We start from the raw sequence: 25,969 nt of genomic DNA, 5'->3' as shown, positions 1-25,969 counted from the left end.
TCCAGCTAAGTATTTTGTTAATTATCCCACACAGGTAGTCTATATCTATTTTCGCCTACAGAAGCCCTTGTGAAAGTGATTTTTTTCAGACCATTGGCAAGGAGGAGAAAGGAATGGCTTATGTGGGGGGTGGGGAAGTGAAATGGGCAGAGACAGAAGGGGTAAGGACAAACTCTCTGCAAACAATCAGTCCCTTCAAAACCTGGGCTGGTTCAGATACCTTGGACCTAAACCATATATACTGACATGACCTCCAGCTCTGCCCTCACCCGCATCCGGAAGGCAATGTTGTTCCAGGTGTCCGTTCGAAAGCCGTAACCGTCCAGCAAGAGAGTAAGGATGTAGTTGGCACTAGCGCAGTAGTTTTTCAGATGGTCCTCCTTCTCGCTGGAGTAACTGGATTTCAACTGAGGAAAGACAGGGAGAGAGAGAGAGACACACAACATTTCAAGAGCAGCTGGGACTTCCGGAGGCGGCGCGAACGGCAATGGCTGCCCTCTGCTAACAGCGGAGAGGGAGCTCCGGTGAAAACGGGTCGTCCGCTACGGCGAAGCGGAGACCCAGACTGGAAATCACAGGCAGCAAAAGCCTGTGGCCTCGGGACCCGGCGGGCGCCAGGAGCAACCCCCGAATCGCTGAAGGGGCTCCGGAACGGGGAGGGGGTAGCGGCGCTGTGGGTCGTTTCGCAACCATCGGAGTGAAGCCGCGCTGCTGCTGCCGGTGAGCGCTGACCTTTCTTCCTGAGAAAATTTTGCATTTGGAAAGTAACAACCCGTGAGTAATAACAGACCCTGTATAATTTTGGGACTTTAAAGCATTGGGACTTTAGGACTTTAAAGCATTGAATTTGGCTGAAATTTGGCTGAAAGCGGAGCGACGGAAAACAGGAAGTCCGTCTTCCGCTCTCATTGAATATCAAAGCAAAGAGCTGGAGGAGTGGAGGTAAAGAGAGATCTTTTAACCTAACTGATCTGAGCACCCATTGAACTTTATTTTAAGTGGAATAAGGACTTTAAGTGCTGGACTTTATGCTTTTTAGCTGTATGGTGATACCTTTCTTCTATTGGAGCTACATTTTAAGTAAGAAACCCAGGTGCTGGAGCTGCCTGAGTAACTGAGCTGTCAGTTTGCAGACTTGGATACTTTGAATCTGAACTTTGAAACAATCTGAGAGAGTCTGAACTTGTTACTTTGAAGCATTTGGATTACCAGTACGCACTATTTGAAACATTGTTGCTGTTAAATATTAAATTCTAACTCTGCTGAAACTTTTTACTGAAGGTTCCTGGACTTTGAAATTTGACTTTATTAATTTTATTGGAATTGATTTCTTCCCTAAAAACATTTTAAACTCCCCCTAGAGGATTTGGGACTTACAGCAGTGACTTTTATTTCACTTTCCTTTTCCCGGCCCTCTGTCTGACTGTTACCATCTGGGCCGTTGCTTTCTCATGGGAACAACTCAGCTTGACCTTGACTTTTAGATAACTTTGGAATGAGTGGCGCAAGAAGGAGAGGAAGAGCTAGACAAACAACTTTAACAACTTTAACCGCAGCCTCACAGACACGTAGATCATCTGTGCCTACTTTGCCTTCTGAGGAAGAAGCTGCTTCTCTGCCACGGGCAGGGGAGGGAGAAACTGAGGAATTACAATTGGAAGATATGGCCTCAGGGGCAAGTACCTCTATTTTAGAGAAAATCTTTGAAAAATTGGAATCTTTGGATAAGAGAGTGGAATCTTTGGACAAAAAGGCTGATGAGCAAACATACAAAATTGACCAAAACACAGAATGTCTAAATAGACTAACTGGACAAGTAGCACAGAATGCACAAGCAATTGGAGAATTGAAGGAGGCTACAGGGGAAAATCGGAAATTGGCTGAGGATACCAGCCAAAAACTTGGAAATTTAGAACAAGAGGTAAGACCACTCTGCAAACAAGTAGGTGAACACCAGACCTACCTTTCTATGATAGAACTGTGGAACCGGGAGAGTAACTTAAGGATAAGGGCGATACCAGAAGTGGAAGAAGGCAACCTAGCTGAGTTTTTGACTAAAGAATTTTCCAAATTTTGGAACTTAGAGGAAAAGGACTTTAAAATTGTATCAGCTTTCAGGCTTGGAAGACTTATAAGGAAGGAGAAGCCCAGAGACTGTTTGATAATATTGAGGTCAAAGGAGGAAAGGGACAAGATTCTGGGCCTACACTACGGAAAGTCACTGGACATTTCGGACAAAAGAATTGAAATTTACAAGGACATTCCTAAACAACTGTTGGACCTCAGATCTGACTATTTGGAGCTGACAAGATTGTTAAGGAACAACTCAATCATCTTTAGGTGGGAATTCCCCCAAGGATTATCTTTCACCTTTAGAGGGAAGAAGATTAAAATTAGAACATTGGAAGATAGAGATAAATTTCTGAACGCATACGGAGAGGACCTTCACAAAGGAATTGATCAACTTCCAGGGCCTGAAACACCAGAGGTACCTGCACCCTTGGATCCCGAAGATCCAGTGAATAAGGTACCACCCCCTGAAAAATAACCAGATTTATTCAGGATGTCTCTGCAACTTTTGAGTTGGAACATTAATGGTTGTAACATCCCGGAAAAAAGGAGGAAAATTTTTCATATATTAAAAAAAGAACAATTGGACATTATTTGCTTACAAGAAACACATGTGACTAGGCTCCATAGAAAGGTGTTAATAAATAAAAGACTTGGTCAAGAATTTATATCTTCAGACAGAGTAAAGAAGCGAGGGGTGGTGATATATGCAAAAGAGAGCCTGTCACCTAAATTTTTATTTAAAGATGAATATGGAAGAATTCTAGCAATTGAGATACAACATCAAGGAGAAAAGATTTTGATATTAGGAATTTATGCACTAAATGACGGGAAATCGGAATTTTACAAGAAGTTGCATGAGATTATGCTGGATTATCTGGACTACAACAACATCATTATGATGGGAGATATGAATGGGGTCGTATCGACTAACATGGATAAGTCACAAAACCAAAATGTTACAAAAGACGGCAGACTACCAAAGACTTTTTTTGAAATGACAGACAATATGGACTGGATTGACATTTGGAGAACTAAGAACCCCTTGGGAAGAGAGGGAACATTCTTCTCTGAAGCCCAGCTGACTTGGACAAGAATCGACCAAATATGGATAACTAGAGGTCTGGCACCCAAGGTCAGAAAAGTGGAAATCTGCCCAAAGACCTGCTCCGACCATAATGCACTGAAGATGGACATGACACTACTGCCAACCGGTTCCTTTAGATGGAAGATGAATGACAACTTGTTTAGAGATCAGGAGATTATTAAGAAGGCCCAAAAAGCTTTGAAGGATTACTTCGAGATAAATATGAACACTACGGTGGAAAAAAGAACTATATGGGATGCAAGCAAAGCTGTGATGAGGGGGTTCTTGATACAACAGAACGCTGTAAAGAAAAGGACACAAAATGAAAGGAAAGACAAGATCCTGCAGAAAATCAAAGAATTGGAGAAGAAGTTAAGATCAAACCCGAAGTCACAGCCGATTCTGAGAGAAATTAAACTTTACCAAGCACAATATTCTAAACTGATAAACCAGGAAATAGAGTGGAAGATTAAATTAATGAAACAAAAAACTTTTGAATCGGCGAATAAATGTGGGAAACTGCTTGCGTGGCAGTTGAAGAAGAGACAAAAATTAAATACAGTTACAAATCTAGAAATTGAAGGAAGAAATATTCAGAACCCCATGGAAATCAGAAAGTGTTTCCAGAGATATTTCAAAAAATTATATACTCAAGGGCCGCAAGACGAGGTTGAGATTAAACAATTTTTGGAAAGAAATGGACTAACAAAGTTGTCACAAAAAAACAGATCAATCCTGAATAACAAAATAACACGACAAGAGATTGAACAAGCCATTCAGAACATGCAACTGGGCAAATCTCCAGGGCCAGACGGCCTGACCTCCAAGTATTATAAGACATTAAAAGACTACTTGATCCAACCAATGATGGAGGTCTGCAACGAAATTATGGAGGGGAAGAGGGCGCCAGAATCGTGGAAGGAAGCTTTCATCACATTGATACCAAAATTGGAAACTGAAAAGACACAACTCAAGAACTATCGTCCCATTTCCCTTTTAAATGTGGATTACAAAATATTTGCAGACGTCTTGGCAAGCAGATTTAAAAGAGTTTTAAACGAGGTAATCCATAAAGACCAAGCAGGCTTTCTCCCAGGTAGACACATGTTTGCTAATACAAGGAACATTATTGACATTTTGGAACTTTTGCAAACAGACATAAATACAATAATATCTCTTGGAAATTTATGAAGGGAAATCTAAAAGAAATGGGAGTGGGACGGGGTTTTGAGAATGGGATTGATGCAATATATTCAGAACAAAAGGCTAAATTGATAGTTAATAATGTGGTTACGGAAGAGTTTAAAATTGAAAAAGGAACACGACAAGGCTGCCCGATTTCCCCTCTGCTATTTATTTCGGTTCTGGAGGTGCTCTTGAATATGATCAGAGGGGACCGGTTGGTGGAAGGGATCCAGGTCGCAGCGAAACAATATAAACTTTTAAAGCCTTTGCAGATGACCTAGTTTTGACTTTGCAGGAGCCGGAATCTAGTACGAAAAGAGTATTGCAACTGATACAAGACTTTGGTCGGGTAGCGGGATTTAAATTAAACAAACAGAAAACCAAGGTGCTGGGGAAAAATTTGACAGACACAGAGTCAGAACGGTTTCAGAGGGAAACAGAACTAACTGTGGTTAAAAAAGTAAAATACCTAGGGGTGAATATAACAGCAAAAAATCTGAGTCTATTTAAGGATAATTATGAAAAATGTTGGACTGAAATTAAGAGAGACTTGGACAGTTGGACAAAATTGAAGCTTTCTTTGTTAGGCCGAATTGCTGCTATTAAGATGAATGTATTGCCAAAAATGTTATTTTTGTTTCAAACATTACAGATTGTGGACAAGACGGAGTGCTTCCGGAAGTGGCAGAAAGATATTTCTAAATTTGTCTGGCAGGGCAAAAAGCCCAGAATTAAGTTTAAGATATTAACTGACGCGAAACAAAGAGGGGGCTTTGCCCTGCCAGACTTAAAGTTGTACTATGAAGCCGCAGCTTTCTGCTGGCTAAAAGACTGGCTACTTCTCGAAGACACTGACGTACTGGATTTGGAAGGTTTTAACAATGCTTTTGGTTGGCATGCATACTTATGGTACGACAAGGTTAAGATCAATAAGGCCTTTAAGAACCATATTGTTAGGAAAGCAGTATTTAATGTCTGGACAAAATACAAAGACTTATTGGAAAACAAGACTCCGAGGTGGCTTTCGCCTCTGGAAGCTAAGGCCCGAAAAAGACCCAATATGGAGGCCAAATGGCCAAAATATTGGGAAATATTAGAAAAAGATGGAGACAATTGGAAATTGCAGAGTTTGGAGAAAATGAAGGATAAAGTGCGAGACTGGTTACATTACGCTCAGATTAAAGAAGTCTTTAAAAATGACAAAAAGTTAGGGTTCCAGGTGGAAAAATCGAAGTTAGAAACAGAATTGTTAGAACCAAAGACTAAGGTACTATCTAGAATGTATAACTTGCTGTTAAAATGGAATACACAAGACAAAATGGTTAAATCGGCTATGATAAAGTGGGCACAGGACATTGGGCATAACATTATGTTTGAGGACTGGGAAAGGTTGTGGACCACTGGGCTGAACTTCACCGCATGTAATGCTCTGAAGGAAAATGTAATGAAAATGATATATAGATGGTACATGACCCCAGTTAAACTTGCCAAAATATACCATTCGTCTGATAATAAATGTTGGAAATGTAAAGAAAATGAAGGAACATTCTTTCACCTCTGGTGGACATGCCCTAAGGTGAAGGCCTTCTGGGAAATGATATATAATGAGCTGAAAAAGGTATTTAAGTATACCTTCACTAAGAAACCAGAGGCCTTCCTTCTGGGTATTGTCGGCCAGAAGGTGCTAAAGAAGGACCGAACATTTTTTATGTATGCAACAACGGCAGCAAGGATACTCATCGCTAAAAACTGGAAAACTCAAGATCTACCCACACTGGAAGAGTGGCAGATGCAGCTGATGGACTATATGCAACTGGCCGAGATGACTGGCAGAATCCGAGACCTGGGAGAAGAGAGGATTGAGGAAGACTGGAAGAAATTTAAGACGTATTTACAAAAACATTGCAATTTGGTTGAATGTTAAGAAGGATGCTAGATTATAAAAAATTGGCCACCACTAAATTAGATTTGAATTTGATGATGTGAGATTAAAGAAAACATAATTTTTTTGGAGAATTGCTAGATTATATTTAAATGAGTGGATATAAGATCCTAAACAAGTTGATAATTTGCTTGGAAAAACCTTTTTACGATGTAAATGGGAGCGGGAGACGTGAGGGAGTCCAAAGAAGTGATGAAACCACGTTATGATATAAGTAAGGTTGTTTATTATTTGTGCATTTGTATTCAAAAATTTTAATATATATATATATATATATATATATATATATATATATATATATATAAATTCAAGAGCAGCTGAGGTAGGAGAGTGTTCATTTCCTGACCATTGGTTATACTTTATACTGCCTGATTTGATGCAAGTTGGAGTCTGACCATATCTAGAGGGCACCACATTGGCTACTCTGACCAGCAGCAACTCAGTGCAACTACCTGAAATCATTTGAGGGCAGGGATGGGAAACCTGTGGCCCTCCAGATGTCATTGGACTATAACTTCCACCACCCTTGACCATGAGCTGTGCTGTCTGGGGGTTGGTGAAAATTCTAGTTCAGCAACATCTGGAGGGTGACAGGGTTTCCCATGCCTGGATTAAGGTGACTGAAGGGTCCAGTTGTGTGAACCTTCAGGACTTTCCAGAAGGGCAGCTGTGTTTCAGCAAAGACAGCTATGGGTCTTGTGGCACCTTTAAGGATGAGCATAGGTCAATGCCAACTGGGCGGCCCCCAGTGGCAGTACCTCAAACAAGGCCTCATCTGGGATAAGGGATCATGGGCTACAGTTTGTTCTTCATGGTTGCATAGTACAAAAGATTTTGGCAGGTGTAGTTCATATCACAGTGTCGAACTGTATTCCTGCTAAAACACCTTTCTGTGTAGGTAAAAAGCATTGTCGACAACTTTGGAACAGGCTGAGAAGGAACTGAGTCTAGGGCTTTGGTAGCATCTGAAGGCTGTTGGCTGTCTTCCTAGAGAAAAGGTGGAGAACCTCAGGTACAGGGGCTAAATCCAGCCCTTCAAATCTCTGTATTTGGCCCTCAGGCCTCTTGCCAGGTGAAGAAGAAGAAGAAGAAGAAGAAGAAGAAGAAGAAGAAGAAGAGGAGGAGTTTGGATTTGATATCCTGCTTTATCACTACCTGAAGGAGTCTCAAAGCGGCTAACATTCTCCTTTCCCTTCCTCCCCCACAACAAACACTCTGTGAGATGAGTGGGGTTGGGAGACTTCAGAGAAGTGAGACTAGCCCAAGGTCACCCAGCAGCTGCATGTGGAGGAGCGGGGAAGTGAACCCGGTTCACCAGATTACGAGTCTACCGCTCTTAACCACTACACCACACTGGCTCCTCTCCAGCAAAACTTGCTTCCCCCAGGCTACACATCTCAGCAACTCTGCTCTGTGCCCTCCTTGAGTGTTTTGGCTGGGCTGGGCTGGGCTGTGTCATTTGAATTCTGATCATGCCTCTTGCTTGATGGAGGATAGATAGGGATGTGTACAGAAAGAGGCTATTGTACGAAATGGAAAATTCTCATGGGCTGCTCTGCCCATCTTTGCCTCTCTAACCATGCCCACTTGTATTTCTGGCCCCACCCATCAATGATATGTGGCCCCCTGTCTGGAGAAGAGGAGGTTAAGGGGTGATATGATAGCCATGTTCAAATATATAAAAGGATGTCACATAGAGGAGGGAGAAAGGTTGTTTTCTGCTGCTCCAGAGAAGCGGACACGGAGCAATGGTTCCAAACTACAAGAAAAAAGATTCCACCTAAACATTAGGAAGAACTTCCTGACAGTAAGAGCTGTTCGACAGTGGAATTTGCTGCCAAGGAGTGTGGTGGAGTCTCCTTCTTTGGAGGTCTTTAAGCAGAGGCTTGACAACCATATGTCAGGAGTGCTCTGATGGTGTTTCCTGCTTGGCAGGGGGTTGGACTCGATGGCCCTTGTGGTCTCTTCCAACTCTATGATTCTATGATTCTAAGAGAATGTGGTCCTCAGGCAGAAAAAGGTCCTTCATCGACTCTGCCCAAGAGATCTGGTGTGCAAGCCTCAGAATTTGGGCTACCAAACTGGAGTGCCTCAACCGATATATTCCTAAATATATGTTCATTTTACAGATTGGTCAACAAGTCTCCTGTGACCTTCCAAACCACATCTGGATGTTAGGATACCTACTTCCTCCCATTTCCTGGCACAGAACGTCTTGATAGTATCTTCAACAGTGGCCAGTGGCTGAGTTTCAGTCAAGTTCAGGAAACTGAAGGTATAGTAATAGGCAGAAAAAGCCTGAAATTTAAAATAAAACATGAACAGGTGAGTGAGAGACATCAAACCAACAATGGCTATAGAAGCCCGGGGAAGGGTGTAGACCAGTGGTAGAGCATCTGCTTTGCATGCAAAAGGTCCCATATTCATTCCTCAGCCTCTCCAGGTAGGGCTGGGAGAGAACTAGATAGACCTATGTTCTTATTTAATTCAGCCCATTATTCAGAACCATGAGAACTAGGATCTTAGTTTATTTTTTTAGCAGAAAGGCCATCACTCAATGGTAGAGCATCTGCTTTGCATGCAGAAGGTCCCTGGTTCAATCCCTGATGGCATCTCCAGGTAGAGCTGGAGAGAACCCTGCTTGAAACCCTGGAGAGCCTCTCCCGGTCAGTCCAGCAAGATAGATGGACCAGTAATCTGATTCAATATAAAGCAGTTTTCTACTTTATTTTTTACTTTAGCTAATAAACCGAAGGATGAGGTCCTTGAATAAAGCTTGCAACAAAATAAAATCAGATGATAAATCAGTAATGAAATTCATTTACAAGGCAGAAAAAGAGATAACAAAAAAAGAAATCAAAACTATGTTTCGGTGGAATAAGCAAACAATAAGCAAAAGTAATAAACATTCCAGTATTATTCAACTGATACATTGCATTTGCAAGGTTGTAGCCAGGATTTGTGTTATGGGGGGCAGGACACCCACCTGTCATCATCCTCTATCTGGCTCTTTCTAGCAGATTTGGAATGAAATGCCTCAACATCAGCTGTTTTAAATTACTTTCTTTTGACCCAAAGCATTCAGAAAAATCTCACAATTTCTACTTTAACTTAAGTATTTTTATTAATTACTTTATTGGGCGGGCAGTTGCCCCCCCCCCCGGCTACGCTTATATGCATTTGGACTATTACAAACACAGACACACAGAGGAACATGCCTATTCCCAACTTTTTAGCATGAATTGGCATGCTCTCGTACCAGAAATTTCCCGTTGACCTTAGGCTGGTAGACCCCGTTGAAACCACAGGAGTCATTATATTTGCAGTTTTTTGAGAAGTTGAAAATACTCTTGAAGGTTTCCCGGCAAAGGGTGGCATTGCCTGTGCCCACCAGAGTAAAGTTCTTCGAGGCTGGAGGTGGGTTTGATTGCTTGGCACACGGACTGCTATAGACAGACGCAGTTGTAAAGGATGAAATGTAGCCTTCTGGGTAGCAAGGGTGATCGATGCGATCCGATGAGCTTGAATTCTGGAGACAAGAACCACAGAGTGAAACCATAGTCCAGAGGTACCTTCATAAGAACATAAGGAGAGCCCTGCAGGATTGGTCCAATGGCACAACGAGTCCAGCATCCTGTTCGCACAATGGACAACCAGATGCACCAATGGGAATCCCAAAGATCTGAGCTCAATAGCACTGTCCTCATTTGCGATTCCTAGCAACTGACATTAAGAGGCATACAATGGAAGTGGAACATATAGCCTTATCCTCCTCTATGGATTGGTCTAATCCTCTTCGGAAGTCATTCGGAAGTTGGTCACCATCATTACTTCCTGGAGGAGTGGAATGATCCCTATTTCCCATTCATAGAGTTACATTTCCTAGAGTGGTTTAGCAACCGAAGAGGGAACTCTGGGAATGGTATATCTAAGAGGTGAATAGGGGATCTCCTAACATCTCTCAGACCCTTAGTAAAGTACACATCCCAGGATCTTCTGGGGAAACTATGAGTGTTTAAAGTGGTATGATACTGTTTTAAGTGTGTAGCACAGATGAGGCTAATGTGGTTGAAAACAAATCAATTCTACTCCTGCAAACAAGACAATTAGAGCTGGGATAAACCTTAAGTTTACCTACAACCTATTAATTATACCTTTTCATTTGCATTTGTTATCTGAAATTTTTTTTAATAGCTTCATAAAACCTTACAAATCAAATCAAATAATAAAATTATTGGGGGGGGGTACAATTTAAAAACAATTTAATTTATCATTTTTTGATTTTTGAGTAATAATAATAATAATAATAATAATAATAATAATAATAATAAAAAATCTTTACAATTACCACTCCCCCCAGCTTAAAATGTAAACAGAATAAAATCAATGAATCAATGATAAATTAAAACCAGATTAAACACAAGCCAACATTCCAAAAATCTGGGTAAAGGTAAAGGGACCCCTGACCATTAGGTCCAGTTGTGACTGACTCTGGGGTTGCGGCACTCATCTCACTTTACTGGACGGTGAGCCGGCATACAGCTTCTGGGTCATATGACCAGCACGACTAAGCCGCTTCTGGCGAACCAGAGCAGCGCACAGAAATACTGTTTACCTTCCCGCCAGAGCGGTACCTATTTATCTACTTGCACTTTGACGTGCTTTCGAATTGCTAGGTTGGTAGGAGCAGGGACCGAGCAACGGGAGCTCACACCATCGCGGGGGTTCAAACCGCTGACCTTCTGATCGGCAAGTCCTAGGCTCTGTGATTTAACCCATAGCGCCACCCGCGTCTCAAAAAAGTCTGGATAGGTTTGCCTAAATAAGTATGGTTTTATAAGGCACTGAAAAGAGTACATACAATGAAGGTGCCTGCTTTTTAAGTTTCTTTAAGAACATCTAAAAACCACACTGTGCATGAAATTCTTTAAGGTTTGATCCCTATTTTTGTTTTATTATAGCCCAGATCAGGGATTTGCAAACTGTGGTCTGTGAGCATTGTTCAGGTGGTCTGTCGCACGTTCATGTTAAATATTCATACTGATTTAAAGTGTATTTTTATTGCTTATTTTAGTTCGATTTTAATCCAATGCAACAAACTGTAATATAATAAAATAAAATATGTAAGAAATAAAAGTAGCAATAAAAATACCATTAAAAGTCATACAGCATCTAGCACAGCACATTTCAATGGGTACAACAGGTAGAAAAATCATTAAGTGGTCTGCCAAGAATCTCAGGAGATTTCAAGGGGTTTGTAGATGATATTCCTAGATGATATTCCTGTCCCTTTCAGTTAACACCTCCCACCAGCGGCCAAGTCTCTCTGCCCAGGGCTAGCTTCTGAATGGCAACGGGTGACTTACGATTATAATCCGGGTCAGGTGCTGGAGGGCTTGGTTCTGACCATAGCACAGGTAGCTGTGGGTATAGATGGTGTAATCAAACCCATAGAGTCGGAAGTGAGCGGCTTCGTTTGGATCAGTGATCTTGCCAGCTGGAACAAAACTAATCTGGGTCGATGCCCCTCCGAGATCCAATGCGCCCAATATATTGGTTGAAGTGGGGTGAATCCATTCTCTGTCTTTAGCAGAATACTGCAGAGATACCACAACAGGTTAGCACTTGTGGGGCCTGGCGAGGGGCAGATCATTTAGAGGTCTACCTGATTTTAGGACTGAGCTCTTTCCCACTTTTGAAAAAACAATCTTCCCACCTCTGCATTTATTCTGGTTAGCATTTCCTAATGCTCTATGGCCTTGTTTAGACACAATATTGAACCATGATTTAACAACCATAGTTTGATAAAGCATGGTTTAGCATTACGTGAGAACCCGGTCCAGTGGTTTAACTAGAGTTTATTAACTATGGTCTTTTGACTAGACAAGGGTAAGCTCTTAAAGACCTTTCAAAACAAACATACCTGATTAGTTTACTATACCCCAGAAACCCTCAGCACAAAAGTCTGGGGTTCATGGGATTGGAACTCCAGCAACATCTGGAGGGCCTACAGAGTCCCCCTACCAGAGGCAGGCCTTTGATCTGATCCACCAGGGCTTGTATTCTTAAATTGGCCCACATCAAATGGCTGGATGTTCCCCTTTAATCGGCTGGTGGATATCTGCCATCTTGAAAATGTCCCACCACTCAACTGGTATTGGCTCCTTAGAGCAGAGGTTTTCAACCTTTTTGAGTCCACGGCTCCCTTGACCAACTGCGTTCTTTCTGTGACACCCCTGTGGGGCTCAAGAGCCCAGTTATGTCACCCCTTGCCTGTAGAGCTGGCAACCTCTCACCCCTTTTTGAACACCCTCCCTTGTAGAGTGTTCCCTTAGCCTCCTCTCCCATCTCCTTGGGAGTCCTCTGGGCAGCAGCTGCTGCCATCCCTAGTCTCTGTACTGTCCCACACCCTTGCCTGTGGAGCTTATAGACAGGGCTGCTGCAATAAGCAGCTGTGCAAGCCTCTGGGAGGCAGAGACACGAGAGGGAAAGAAAGAGGGACAGAGGCTAGGGTTGCCCACGCCACCCCTGATCATCATTCAAGGCACCCAGGGTGCCACGGCACACTGGTTGGAAACCACTGACTTAGAGAAATGGGCAGGGCCAGAAGCAATATTTAAGCAACAGTAGCCGTGTCAGGCACAGAGAATGTAGTAGCTCATGGTGGAATAGGATCTCTCAAGCCTCAGCCAGCATCATGATGATAAATAATTATATTTGTGTCCCACCCTAGCTAAAGGGAGCTTGAGCTAGTGCAAATCCTTTTATCCTTAATACAACCCTGTAGGCTTACGTGAGAGTGTGTGACTGGCCCAAGATCAGCTTCATGGGCTGAGGAAGGGTTCAAACCCAGCTCTTCCTAGTTCTAATAAGATGCTCTAGCCCACAAGTAGCCAAAATAGTGACCTCCAGATGTTGTTGGATTTCCACCAGCCCCAGCCAACATAGCCAATGGTCAGGAATGATTGGAGAGCACAACAGTATTTGGAGTTCACAACATAGCTTATCCTTATTGGGTTCCTATCAGAACCAACCAGCATGGCCAGGGAAGATGGCAGCTGTACTCCAGAAATATCTAGCTTATTCTTGTTCATAGCTTAAACCTGTTCATAGTCTTGTAGAATCAGCCCCACCTTGGTGAAGGAGTCCAACAGATAGTTGATGGTGATCCAGCCATAAGCACCTTCATCCTCTCCACTGATGATCTGAGCGCCTCGGAAACTCACAGGATACTGCTTGATAGTCTTGCCAACTTCTTCCAGAACTTGTTTTGATGCAGACTCATTCTCCATTCTGTAGGGTAATTTGCCAAGAAGAACTGTGAATTTGGAAGCATGAGGCTAATTTGGAGTTTGGGGTTCTTTTGTTTTATTTATTTACTGGGAGCTTCGTACCCAGCATTGCTCAGGTATTCTAAGAAACCCAAATATTGGTGTGGTTTTGAAAGGTTCAGTCTGCCATCTTGAAGCAAAATGGTGTCCAATTGTAATCAAATGCAGAAGTGCTCATTCATTGATCTCAGGCACCATCATCCAAAATTTGGTTACACTATCTTAAGAGTTGTCCAAATGCACAGAGTACTGACAGGCAAACAACTTTTCAAATTAAGTAGTGTGTGTGTGTGTGTGTGTGTGTGTGTGTGTGTACTTTTAAAAAATATACTGCTTAATATAGTAATCAATCAATCAATCAATCAATCTCAATGTGTTTTATAAAAAATGCAAACAACATGCAACAGAATTTACTTAAAGCTAGATTTTTTTAAAAGTACAACTGTATATGCAAATAAAACTGAGTAGTGTAGAAAGCAGAAGACTGAAAATGAAAGGTTGCAGCCAATGTAATGTAGGACCATTGAAATTAGTCATGTCCCAGAGTTCCCTGGGAAGAGGGGTTGATTGTGAAACCACTTGGCGAATTGTAGCTCGGGGGGGGGGGGTGTCTCCTAGCAACTCTCAGCACCCTGAACAAACTACACTTCTTTTGGAGACACATGACTGTTTAGAGAGGTATGCTTTAAATGTGCAGTGAAGCTGGGTCCTGAGTTGCTTTACTAACTTTAGATGGATTGAGGACAACATTGCAAGAAATTGATGGAGGACAGAAGAGCTATCCACAGTGGCTGAAAGGAACATCCAGAGCTAGGGACACTCTACCTTTGAATAGACTGCTCAGCACCCTGAAAGAACTACAGTCCCTATGACTGTTTAACATGGTATGATATAGCTTTGAATGAATAGTGTAGCTGGGGCATGACATAGGCCCTTTAATGTGAATGGGTCTACTCTGCATTGGATACATTGGATACTACTACTATAGTGTTATGAATTTGTGGATGCGAGACCACTATCTTCTCTGGACTGAGCATGTGGCAGAATTTAATCAATGCTTGGAGTGTCAGAATAGTCAGACCCATGTATATTAGGTTGTGTGCTAGAAACTTATAGTCTCCCTGACCTTGTGTATTATTAAGCTGTGTATGAGATATTTCTATAGACTCAGGAATCAGCATGTGCTAAAAAAGCTCATTAAGCCAAGCTGGTGCTTCCCATGAGATGATATGATAGCCTGAGGTAATGGACCATTAGGACAGCAGAGGATCAAAGGAAAGGTGTGAGGTGGCAAATGATTCGGCCTCTGCCTACAAATAAAGCACAGAGCTTAGAGTTAGAGTTAGGAGTTATGTGACATAGAACGCCAGAGGCAGAGCACAATGGCTGATGTCATGGCTGTACCTGTGGGAGAAGCAAGTTCCTCTGGAAGCGCTGATATGATGAATCCCTCCATTGTAGACCCAGTTTGTATTTGTGTGTAAATAAACCATATATCATCAAGACATCACAGCCTCTGCTGTGCTTTATTTTCCAGAAATGAAACATTAACCTTGGGTAAGCCAACCGGAAACCCTGGAATCTCACACTGCTGAGGTATTGGGGTGATGTACAACAATATATTTATTTGTACCCCACCTTTCCCCTCGGATAGCACTGAAGGGAGCTTACATATAAAAATAAGAATTACTATAAACACAGGGGAAAAAATAATTAAAAACAATTAAACAATGATAGGATTAAAACTTAGAGAGGAGGTGGGGAGAGAAAGATTAAAAACATGTAGATGGTTACAATATAAACAGCACAACGTAAGTCCTTTCCTTAAAAGAAATCAGTTCTCCCAAGCCTGTTGGAACAAGAAGGTCATCATCTGCTGGCAGAATGACACCAGAGAGGGGGCCAGTCTAGAGTATTTTTGGGGGGTGGGAGTTCCAGATTCCGGGAGCAGCCACCAAGTTGGCCCTCTCCCACATCCCTAACAAGCATGCCTGTGAGGGTGGTGAGACTGTGGGAGGGGCCTCCCCTAAATATCTGAGCTCTCAGCCAAGTTCGTATGATGGAATGGAGCTTTTCAGATAGCTTGGACCTAAGCCATGCCTTTGTACCCTTAGAACTGCTGTTCTTTCAAGCCTATACTGTATTTGCATCCGTAAAGACTAGATACTTGCTCCTTTAAAAAAAAGCAACTCAAAATTGAGACTCCTAATCTGAGATCCATTATTATTATTATTATTATTATTATTAGGCAGCTGTTTTGCTAACATTACTGGTTTCACCTGACTCTGTAAACCCTGGCTCTTTGTCTTTGTACCTCAACAGTCTCATGCCGGCTGTGGCTCCCAGATAAGCTGGCGTCTCCTGCTGCCTTTCTGGGGGGATCACGGTCATAGCAGCATCCAGGCATTCCTTGAGGGAGGCACCTGCCTGTGGAGGGTTTTTGGCATAACTTGATATCCCACTCCCTGAAACACAAAAAAGCACATAGAGGTGGGCAAATCTGTGCACACATTACTTTTTCCCGTCTTAATTTCAGTTCCCCATATATCCAGATCTTCAGCTTACGGTATGTTTTTTAAAGTCACCATCAAGGCTTTTAGTGCAAATTTATCCTAATATCCCTGGGTTTGTAGGTAATTTTGCTTAACCTAGACCACATTCACACCACACATTAAAAGCGCTGTGACAGCACTTTAAACAGTTTTTTATTGTTTTGGAAAATGCGGATTAGGTTAAGTTTCCTTTTAATTGCAAACAGAACTGAATCCCCATTATCCCTACTCTCCTTTCACCCACCCATCCACCCATGACATCCCTTCTATTTTCTGTGACACCCCAGCGCTCTCTGACACCCATTTCTCTTTCTCATACCCCCTTTCTGATGCCCCCTCTGTGAGTGACATTGCTTTCCCCCCCTCTCTGACATGCCTTCTTTCTCTCCCCCCCCCTCTCTCTGTGACCCATATACAGTTGACTCACAACTTAGGCACATTTAATTTGCGCAAAGTCAGCTTTACGAGCTTGGCCGAATTTTTTTTTACAAAAAAAATAAAAGGGGGCAGGTACCTGTATGGGAGGGGGAAGGTCAGCAATCCCAGCCACCATTACACTCACCTTGGGAGGGTATTCGGAGGTGCAGGGAGAGTATTTTGTCTTTATGCAATTTTGTCTTTATGCAGTACAGAACATAACCCCCACGTAAGGTGAGAGTCAACTGTATTCAATATTCCATAATCAATGTGGTATTGGTCACTGGGAGTTGAATACAGCTGATATTTTAGATCTTCTGGATCCCTCTCCCACCTTCCTCAGATGCCCCTGCCATGTTTTTATGTAACTAGGAGAAGCTGACCATTGACATGACAGGAGAAGGTCTGGCTGACCACGCCTGTGTTGTTCTCTTTGTCCGTTGGCCACTGGTAGACGAACAGCGAGGTGTGGGATGAGCCTGCATCAAACACCAGCCCGTACTGGAGGGGGAGACATTTAGAATGAAAGAGTCAGGTGGTGCAAAACCTGAGCTGCTAAGTTAGAATGCAAAACAAACAAACCAACAAACCACTGAACTCTCATCAGGGTTTAAGATAGAAGTGGGGGAACTTCCTTGGCCGGAGGGCCAAATTTCTTTCTGGGTAACTCCCTGGGCGCCACATGCCAGTGGTGGGCAGCAACAATTAGGTGGAGCAATGAGTGTTTCTCTTCACTTTGTACAGTGGGCTAGCTTACACGCACACCCACCCACAAACCCTTCATCCAGACAAAGAAGCGTTATAACCAGAGTTCAAGGGGACATGTTCCAGCCAGGCAGAAAAGTTCAAAGAGCCCAATGAGGGGTGTGACTGGAGAGGGGTATATGGCCTGGGGAGAGTCCTGGAGGCCAAATGGAGAAGCCTGAGGTTCCCCACACCTATATAATAGGAAGACATTTGTTTCTTAAACAACCGACTCAGTGGATTTGCCTCAAAGAAAGGTCCATGGTATCAGGTATGGCTGCACACTCACCTTATTGTCTGGAGGCAGTGTGACATTGTGGTTTCCCACCACAACGAGGAGCAGGGCTGTGAGGGAGAACATGCTCAGAATCACCAGGGCTGCTGGGATGTACCAGTTGCTCCATCTGTTGCCCATAGCTAAATATATAAAAACATGAAGAATTTCCTGTCCATCCATCAAGATAATAGAATCATAGACTCATGAGTTGGGAGGGATCTGGGAAGTCCTCTAATCCAGCTCCCTTCTTGGTACAGGGATCTTGACATTTTATCATCCCTGACAGAGACCAACCAACGAAGCTCCAACTAGAGAGAGTCCATCATCTAGGGCTGCCATACACCTGGGTTTTCCTGGACATGTCTGGGACTCAGGCTGTCAAAATGGCATCCGGGCAGATTTTCATCGAATTAGCAAAATGTCTGGGAAAACCTGGATATATGGCAACTAGAGCAATTTCTTAAGAAAAATGCTGTAAAAATCCCAAAGATTTAACAATTTAACAACAACTTTGTCCGGATTTTCACTTTTGCGAATATGGCAACCCTACCATAATCACCTTCTGTCACAGGGATATCTCGGCAACTGAACTGGTCCCTGAGCTTGCTACCCCTTCCCCCTCTCCTCTATGGCTTTTAGAATGTAAGCTTATTACCAGTCCTGAATAGCCACTTTTAAGTCAAGATTAAATGAGTGAATGAATGACTAAAGGGCATATGGGGAAATAGTCTGGGTTTTTATTTTTGCAGGTGGGTGGGGATAGGAACTTTTGTGGATTTATTTCCGTTTCCGCGTAAATAATAATAATAATAATAAAATTTATTATTTGTACCCTGCCCATCTGGCTGGGTTTCCCCAGCCACTCTGGGCAGCTTCCACAAAGACCAAAAATACACATTATGTCACACATTAAAAACTGTCACACATTAAAAACTTCCCTGAACCTTAAGATGTCTTCTGAATGTGAGGTGGTTGTTTATCTCTTTGACATCTGATGGGAGGGCGTTCCACAGCGCGGGTGCCACTACTGAGAAGGCCCTCTGCCTGGTTCCCTGTAGCTTTGCTCCTCTCAATGAGGGAACCGCCAGAAGGCCCTCAGTGCTGGACCTCAGCATTAGGGCAGAACGATGGGGGTGGAGACATACATATTTTGAAAGCTTGACACAGTAAATGCATTACAGTGGTATCTCGGGTTAAGAACTTAGTTTGTTCTGGAGGTCCGTTCTTAACCTGAAACTGTTCTTAACCTGAGGTACCATTTTAGCTAATGGGGCCTCCTGCTGCTGCTGCTGCCACGCCACTGCTGCGCGATTTCTGTTCTCATCCTGAAGCAAAGTTCTTAACCCGACATACTATTTCTGGGTTAGCGGCGTCTGTAACCTGAAGCGTCTGTAAACAGAAGCGTCTGTAACCTGAAGCGTCTGTAACCTGAGGTACCACTGTATACCAGGGCAATGCATTTCTGTATGGCTGGAAGGGACCTAAAGGGTCACCTAATCCAACCCTCTGCAGATCACTCCCAAGTGAGTTACTTGCCCAATGGCAGGTATAGTTGGGGCACCGGCAACAAATGCAAATTCTGGGGAAATTCTTATGTTGTAACTGAGCCCAGGATCCTGGGGGATGCAGTTGATGACTTCCACATTTGCACTTTGCTTCTAAATGACGATTCCCCCAATTCTTTCACTATTGAAAATTTTGAAACCGGAAAAAAAAGCCCTGGTATGTGTAGGTATGGGTGTGTGAATCTCTGGCCGACACGTCTGATTGCCGCTTGACTTTGTGCCAGAATCAATTACATGGATCACTAAAGATATCCGAATGGAAAAGAAAGCTCCCAAGGCCTCACAGTAGATAAACAGGTGCAATTGGTTTTTCTTTTTCTTTTAACTCCGTAAGTGCTCCTGATGCTGCTGCAGCAGCAGGAACCTAGAAAGCTCTTAGTTCTCACTGGCAGGTAGCTATGACTGAGAATGGAGTGAGTTGTCTGAGGCCATATAAGTGCTTTCTAAAGGTAATTTAATGCATCTATGGTGGGAGTGACATTTGAACAAGTGATTACTCAGCTCATACCACACCAGCTCTTTGTTTACCAAGCAGCATGTGAATCAGCACTTTTCCTCAGAAGCAATAATAAGAGTCCTGCAAGATTACGACAAAGGCCCATCCAGTCCTGTTCCCACAGTGGTCAAACAGATGTCCATGGGGAGGCCGCAAGCAGGAAGTGAGCACTAGAGCAACTCTCCCCCACTAGTGATTCCCAGGAACTGTTATCCAGAGTTGCAATGCCTTCAACAGTAGATATAAGGTTGCCATACGCCCAGAATTTCCTGGTGATTCCTGGGATTCGGCAGTCGTGTCCAGGCAGAAATCCCTCAAATGTCCGGGAAAATCCAGACGTATGGCAACCCATGTCAGAAATGTAGATTTTGGTGAATTTTCTTAAAAGTGGGTCAAAAACAATTTCTTTGTGTCCAGATTTTCACTTTTTGAAATATGGCAACCCTAGGATAGAACATAGACAGACATGGTGGCTGCCTTTTTGGCTCTGAAAAGGAAGGTTAATGTGTTAGTCTTGGTGGCTACACCAGAGTTTGCTGTGTGGCTTAGCTGAGAACGAACCTGAAGTCTACTATATGTTGTGGCAAGATAAATATTGAGGGGGGGGGCCTTGGCTGGTTACGCCAATCCTCTCTTCAAGGAAATAACTGCCGTGCCTTTTTCAGGTTTCCTCCAAATTCCGTTAAACAGCAGAGGACGGAACAGAAGTTGATAATATTAAAATCAATCAATCAGTACTGTTTGGTTTCAAGCCCTCTTTGTGGAATTCCCTGGGGCATTTGGCTGGCCACTGGGAGATCCAGGATTTTGCACTAGATAAGCTATTGATCTGATCCAACAGAACTCCTACTAGTCATGAAAGTTAAGAATGGAGCATCTATCTTCAAATGCAATCTACCTCTACCTCTATATTCTATCGGGTGGTGGGAGCATAGGACTATAGACAGAATGTTGGCTTTATGCCCCTCTTGTGAATTTCAACTAGTTGGGAACTGAATGACTGGCATCCCTGCCTAAAGTTGTTGACTTGTATGGGATGGCTTGTTAAATAGAGAAATACAGTGGTGCCTCGCAAGACAAAAATAATTTGTTCCGCGAGTCGCTTCGTCTTGCGATTTTTTCGTCTTGCGGAGCGCGGATTCCCCGGGTATTAACAGTTTTACGAAAAAGGAAGCAAAGCCCATAGGGAAATTCGTCTTGCGAAGCACCTCGAAAAACGGAAAACCCTTTCGTTTAGCGAGTTTTTCGTCTTGTGAGGCATTCGTCTTGCGGGGCACCACTGTAGAGGACGCTGTCAAATAGAGGACATTCCTCCATAACATGCAACAAATGAGCACCTTAACCTAAGGTTACCATACGTCCCCGTTTCCCAGGGACAGTCCCCAGATTTGCAAATCAGTCCCCTGACAAAATCCATTGAAGTTGAAAAGTTTTCCTGGATTCACTGGAAAAAAACCTGGTAACCTTACCTTAACCCACCTCCCCAATCAGACCTTGCCAATTTCTGAAAGGTATTCTCTGCCTGCGTTTTATTTCCTGGCTTACCCTTGCTTGAAAAGTAGAATTTGGCAGTTCACATATCATAAGTGTTTCTTTTCTTTTCTTTTTAAAAAGATTAAGACTGTGTAATCTCACAAAGGACCTCATTTTATGAGAATTGCCTGTCCCTTGCCTGGAGGTTCCTTTCAGCTACTATGGCTGATGGCTCTTCTCTCCTCCATCCATTTCTTCCCAAGCCACCTAAAGTTAGTGAAGCAACTGAGGCCACACGTGCACTGTACAATCAAAGCAGTATCATGCCACTTTAAACAGACATGGCTTTCCACAAAGAGTCCTAGGAGCTGTAGTTTGTTAAGGGTGCGAATTGTTCCTTTACAATTCTGGATGTAGTTTAACAGTCAATCCCTCTTCCCAGGGACCTTTGGGAACTATATTTCTGTGAGGGGGTCCCCTAACAACTCTCACACAGTTCCATGAAATCCTGGACAGCTGCTGCCAGTTAGTGTGAGCTAGATCACATAATGCAAGGGTCTGCAAACTTTTTCAGCAGGGGGCCGCCCCACTGTCCCTCAGACTTTGTGGGGGGCTGGACTATTTGTTGCCATGATTATGACCCACATTTTTGGCAAAAACCCTTATTGGGACCAACCCCAATGTTGCCCAAATGTAATTTGGGGGGGGGTGTTCCCTCATACACCCATGCTGCTTCCTTTGCGTTTTACATGTTGACAGTTATTATTTCTCTTGTAAGGCGGGGTGGGAGGCTGAGGTAAGCACGCCATTCCTGTCAGCCCTGGAGAGCGTGTGCGTATGCGTGGGTGAAGGGAAAAGCCGTCGGCCACACTAAGTCAGACCAGCGCCACTCAAGCCAAAACGTTCTTTTTCCTGTGTGAGGGAAGACGAGGCGGCAGCAGCTATTTACCTTTCCATGGTTCGCACAGTGTAGCTAACAAGCAGCCTCCCCAGCAGAGCGCAGAACGGATTCGGAGTGCAGCCGCCCAGGCGCTCCCTGCTTCCTCCAGCGGGAAGCACCGCCGCCACAGACACAGGCGGGCGTCGTTCCCAAGGCACCTCCCGCAACTGCCCTTCCTGAGGTCAGTCACCAGCAGTTCCATTGTGGAAATCCAAACTGTGGCTCCTTTCCCTCTTCCCCACCCCCCACCTCGGAAGAAAAGATTGCTGCATGCGCGTGACAGATGGAGAAGGGGCTTGCCTCAAGCAGCCGCCTGCCTCACTTTTGACCCCCCCAAGCCTGGTTGAGTTGCAAAAACCATCGTGCGTGCTATGCCGGCTGCCTGGATTCTCGGACCGTCCATGGGCCAGATCCAAAAGGCCATTGGGCCTGATCCAGCCCGCGGACCTTAGTTTGCCGACCCATGGCCTAATGGGTCTGATTCAGCAGCTTCCTTGCCTGTCACCCATTTGACAGCTGGCATAGCTTGTCTAACATTCCCTTTCAAAGAAACTATATATAACAGGCCTTAGATAAATCCACTGCCAATAAATAAGCTCACAAAACAGGATCAACAAAGGGATCCACCTATATGTTCAACAAGGCCTTGGGCTTCTGCCCAGAAACAAAACCTTAGCAAACAGCACCAGCACATTCCAAAGAGCCAGTCGTGGGCAGGAGGGGCAGGATGTGGATGGAGGAGCACCTGAAGGATTTGATACCAGCCACACCTGCCCATCATGAAATGTGCTGCCTTCCCATTGGTCTGTGTAAACCAAGTGTGGTGAGGTAGATCTGGATAGCCAGCGGGTTGTTACCTCCCCCACCCTTGGCGGGTGAAGTCTGACAGGGGGTGGTGCTGGCCACTTGTCAATCACCTGGTATCACAATGACATCATCCCCTCTTGCAGGGTTTGAAATGGGTCTTTCGGAGTTGTGTATCTGGGTGCACAGGGCTTTGTATGTGCCACTGGTCAGCTGACTGATACTTCCTGAAAAAACCCTTTTGGGTTGGCTGCATCCTTACAAGCCCAACACTTGATGTGGCTGGGTTGAAATGGCTGGGGTGGAGGCACACTAATTAAGCCAGCAGACCAGGGGCCCTGTACACCTATTCTAACATGCCCTGGGAAGATTGGCAAAGAGAATGCTGAGGGAGCCTGGTGACTGAGTCCTGTGAGGAAGGGGCAGAGAACCTGCTTTGCATGCAGAAGGTCCCAGGTTCAATCCCCAATGGCATCTCCAGGCAGGGCCAGGAATGTTCTCTTGCCTGAATCCCTGGAGAGCCACTGCCAGTCAGTGCAGACAATACTGAACTAGAAGAACCAATGGGTCTGACTCAGTATAAAGCAGCTTCCTATGTTTTCAATTTTTTTCAGTGACTTTTTATGTTTTAGAAAGTGACAGAAAAACACATTGGAAAGTGTGGGATGAACAAATGACTAATGAGAAGACAAGTAAATGCTCTGTAAGCAGATCAAGATAAACTCAGAATGAATGCTCATTGTCATGTAACTTCCCCACAAACAAAGCAGGACAAATACTCAATAAAAGCCAGACCTAGTCTAACCATCACATAAACTTTGTGTAAAGAAATTGGGATTAATTCTGAATGAATGGGCCATTTGGAGAAGCCCCACACCACACATTTCTATTCTATTCTATTCTATTCTATTCATTAAGGTAAAAGGTAATGGATCCCTGAACGGTTAAGTCCAGTCAAAGGCGACTATGGGGTTGCAGCACTCATCTCGTTTTCAGGCATAGAGAGCTGGCATTTGTCCACAGACAGCTTTCCAGGTTATGTGGCCAGCAGGACTAAACTGCTTTTGGCACAACTGAACACCATGACAGAAACCAGAGCACCCGGAAACGTCGTTGACTTTCCCGCCGGAGTGGTACCTATTTTTCTACTTACACTGGCATGCTTTTGAACTGCTAGGTTGGCAGGACCTGGGACCGAGCAACAGGAGCTCACCCCGTCGTGGGGATTTGAACTACGGACCTTCTGATCAGCAAGCCCAAGAGGCTCAGTGGTTTAGACCACAGTGCCACCCGCACCCAGTATTCTATTAATTATATTATATCTAACAATGGGGTGTATGGATTGTTAGGGGAGAGGTAGTACCTCTGGTGGGTGACACATCATATTCCTTCTGGGGTAGTTTGTCCTCCTTTGGCCCCGACTCTGCACCTAGCTCTCATGTGTGGCTCCTAGAAGTTGTCAGCATGTGACAGCGGCCACAACCTGGGAATGGCTTCAGCTGGCCAGCTAAACCTGGTGAAGGTAGCTGATGGGTCTCAAACCCTTGGTGAGTTAGGGACTTCGCTGAATGCAAAGACAGGCTCTGGTGGGTTGAGCAGATGAGACCAATAGTGGGTCCAGTGGTCAAGAAGGTGGTTTCTGCATGTGCTGTAGAGGGAAGTGAGGGGCAGATGGAAGGCAGCCCATATAGGAGAAGGAAAACTCTGATCCTAAACCTCCAGTTTGTCAGTATCTTTCTTAAACTGTGGTGTCCAGAAAAACAAGAACCCCTATGCAGTTTACAATTATATAAAAGAATACATTGAAATTATTGATAAAAACCAGGTATTCAAAATATTCAAAAGATTATTAAAATCAACGCTTGCTAAAAACAAAACAAGTCGCATCTACATGTCTGGATAGGCTTGACTAAACAAAATATTTTAAATAAATGTGGAAGGCCCCTGCCTGATGTCAATAGGCAGGGAGTTCCAAAGTGTAGGTGCCCCCAAGCTAAAATTTCAATTTCTTTCAAGTGTGGAATAAGTATTGCATGGCACTTGTACCAGTGCTGATTCCTGAGAGTGAAGTTGTCAAGCTGGCATGTATGGGGTAAGTTAATCCCACAAGTAAACATAAATACTGTAATGCCACATGTAATAATGTAAATAAATTTATGATAAATGAACTGGTCATCCTTTGGTATCCTGCCCTTCCAGTTAATGGTATGGCACGCATGACATCCCCTTTAACTGGGGCTCAGGGTTCAGTCAGGGGAGTTTGCAAGATAACTTCTGGGCTGCAACAGCCTCCTATGCCCTTTAAAATAGTGGCGTTGACATCTCTTACAGCACAAGAACATTGCTGTTTGAACAAGTTTACAGCGGCCTGGCAGGTTGTTCTCCTGCGAGAGCAGGATATTTTAAAAAACACTTTAAATGTCTAATGCACACAGTCACGTTGTCAGCTGAGGTCTGTCACTACTACTATTATTATTATTTAATGAAGATGGATCGTGCGATAAGTCTCAAGTCTCGCTTTCGAAAGGTTAGGTGCAGTGCGTTTTTGCGTCATTTCACTTGAAACAAAGGTATATGGAAAAATCCAGGAAGTTTGGTTGGTTCAGTGGCAGACATGGAAAGCAAGAAAATATAGGACTGACACTCTCTCTCTCTCTCTCTCTCTCTCTCTCTCTCTCTGTGTGTGTGTGTGTGTGTAGGGAGGAAGGCTGAAGGTACATGGGGCGGAAGGGATAAAAAAATTTTACTCTGAAACCACACCTGCATATACTTAAATCACCTGTGATATGAGTAATAGCCTAATGCTGAGGAAGGGACAGCGCAATGGTAGAGCATCTGCTTTGCATGCAGAAGGTCCCAGGCTCAAACCCCAGTAGCATCTCCAGGTAGGACTGGGAAAAGAGCCAGGAGAGCCATTGCCAGTCAGTGTAGACAATACTGTGTTAGATGGACCAATGGTCTTGCTTGGTACAAGGCAGCTTTCTATTCATACCATTCCTTTATTCAGAACCATGAGGACTGGAACCTTATTCTGCAAGCACTGCCATCCATCCAGATCTTTGGCACTAGGGGTGGAATCTTCAGTG

General features: G+C 43.8%; 1 protein-coding gene across 1 annotated transcript in view; it reads right to left on the bottom strand.

Moving 5' to 3' along the window:
- Positions 1–25,969, bottom strand: part of ENTPD8 (ectonucleoside triphosphate diphosphohydrolase 8) — a 36,400-nt gene that overhangs the window by 2,925 nt on the left and 7,506 nt on the right. Inside the window, exons 2-9 of the mRNA XM_081847670.1 lie at positions 17,618–17,745; positions 16,968–17,085; positions 15,930–16,080; positions 13,418–13,577; positions 11,651–11,881; positions 9,544–9,813; positions 8,472–8,582; positions 270–407 (exon numbers count right to left, since the gene is read on the bottom strand). Coding sequence (XP_081703796.1) covers positions 270–407; positions 8,472–8,582; positions 9,544–9,813; positions 11,651–11,881; positions 13,418–13,577; positions 15,930–16,080; positions 16,968–17,085; positions 17,618–17,743 — 1,305 coding nt within the window. The 5' untranslated portion in view covers positions 17,744–17,745. The remainder of the gene's footprint in view (positions 1–269; positions 408–8,471; positions 8,583–9,543; positions 9,814–11,650; positions 11,882–13,417; positions 13,578–15,929; positions 16,081–16,967; positions 17,086–17,617; positions 17,746–25,969) is intronic.

Source organism: Podarcis erhardii (genome assembly GCF_964252035.2).
Source record: "Podarcis erhardii genome assembly, chromosome: Z".
Taxonomy (NCBI): Eukaryota; Metazoa; Chordata; class Lepidosauria; order Squamata; family Lacertidae; genus Podarcis; species Podarcis erhardii.
This window is presented reverse-complemented; position numbering and strand designations above follow the sequence as displayed.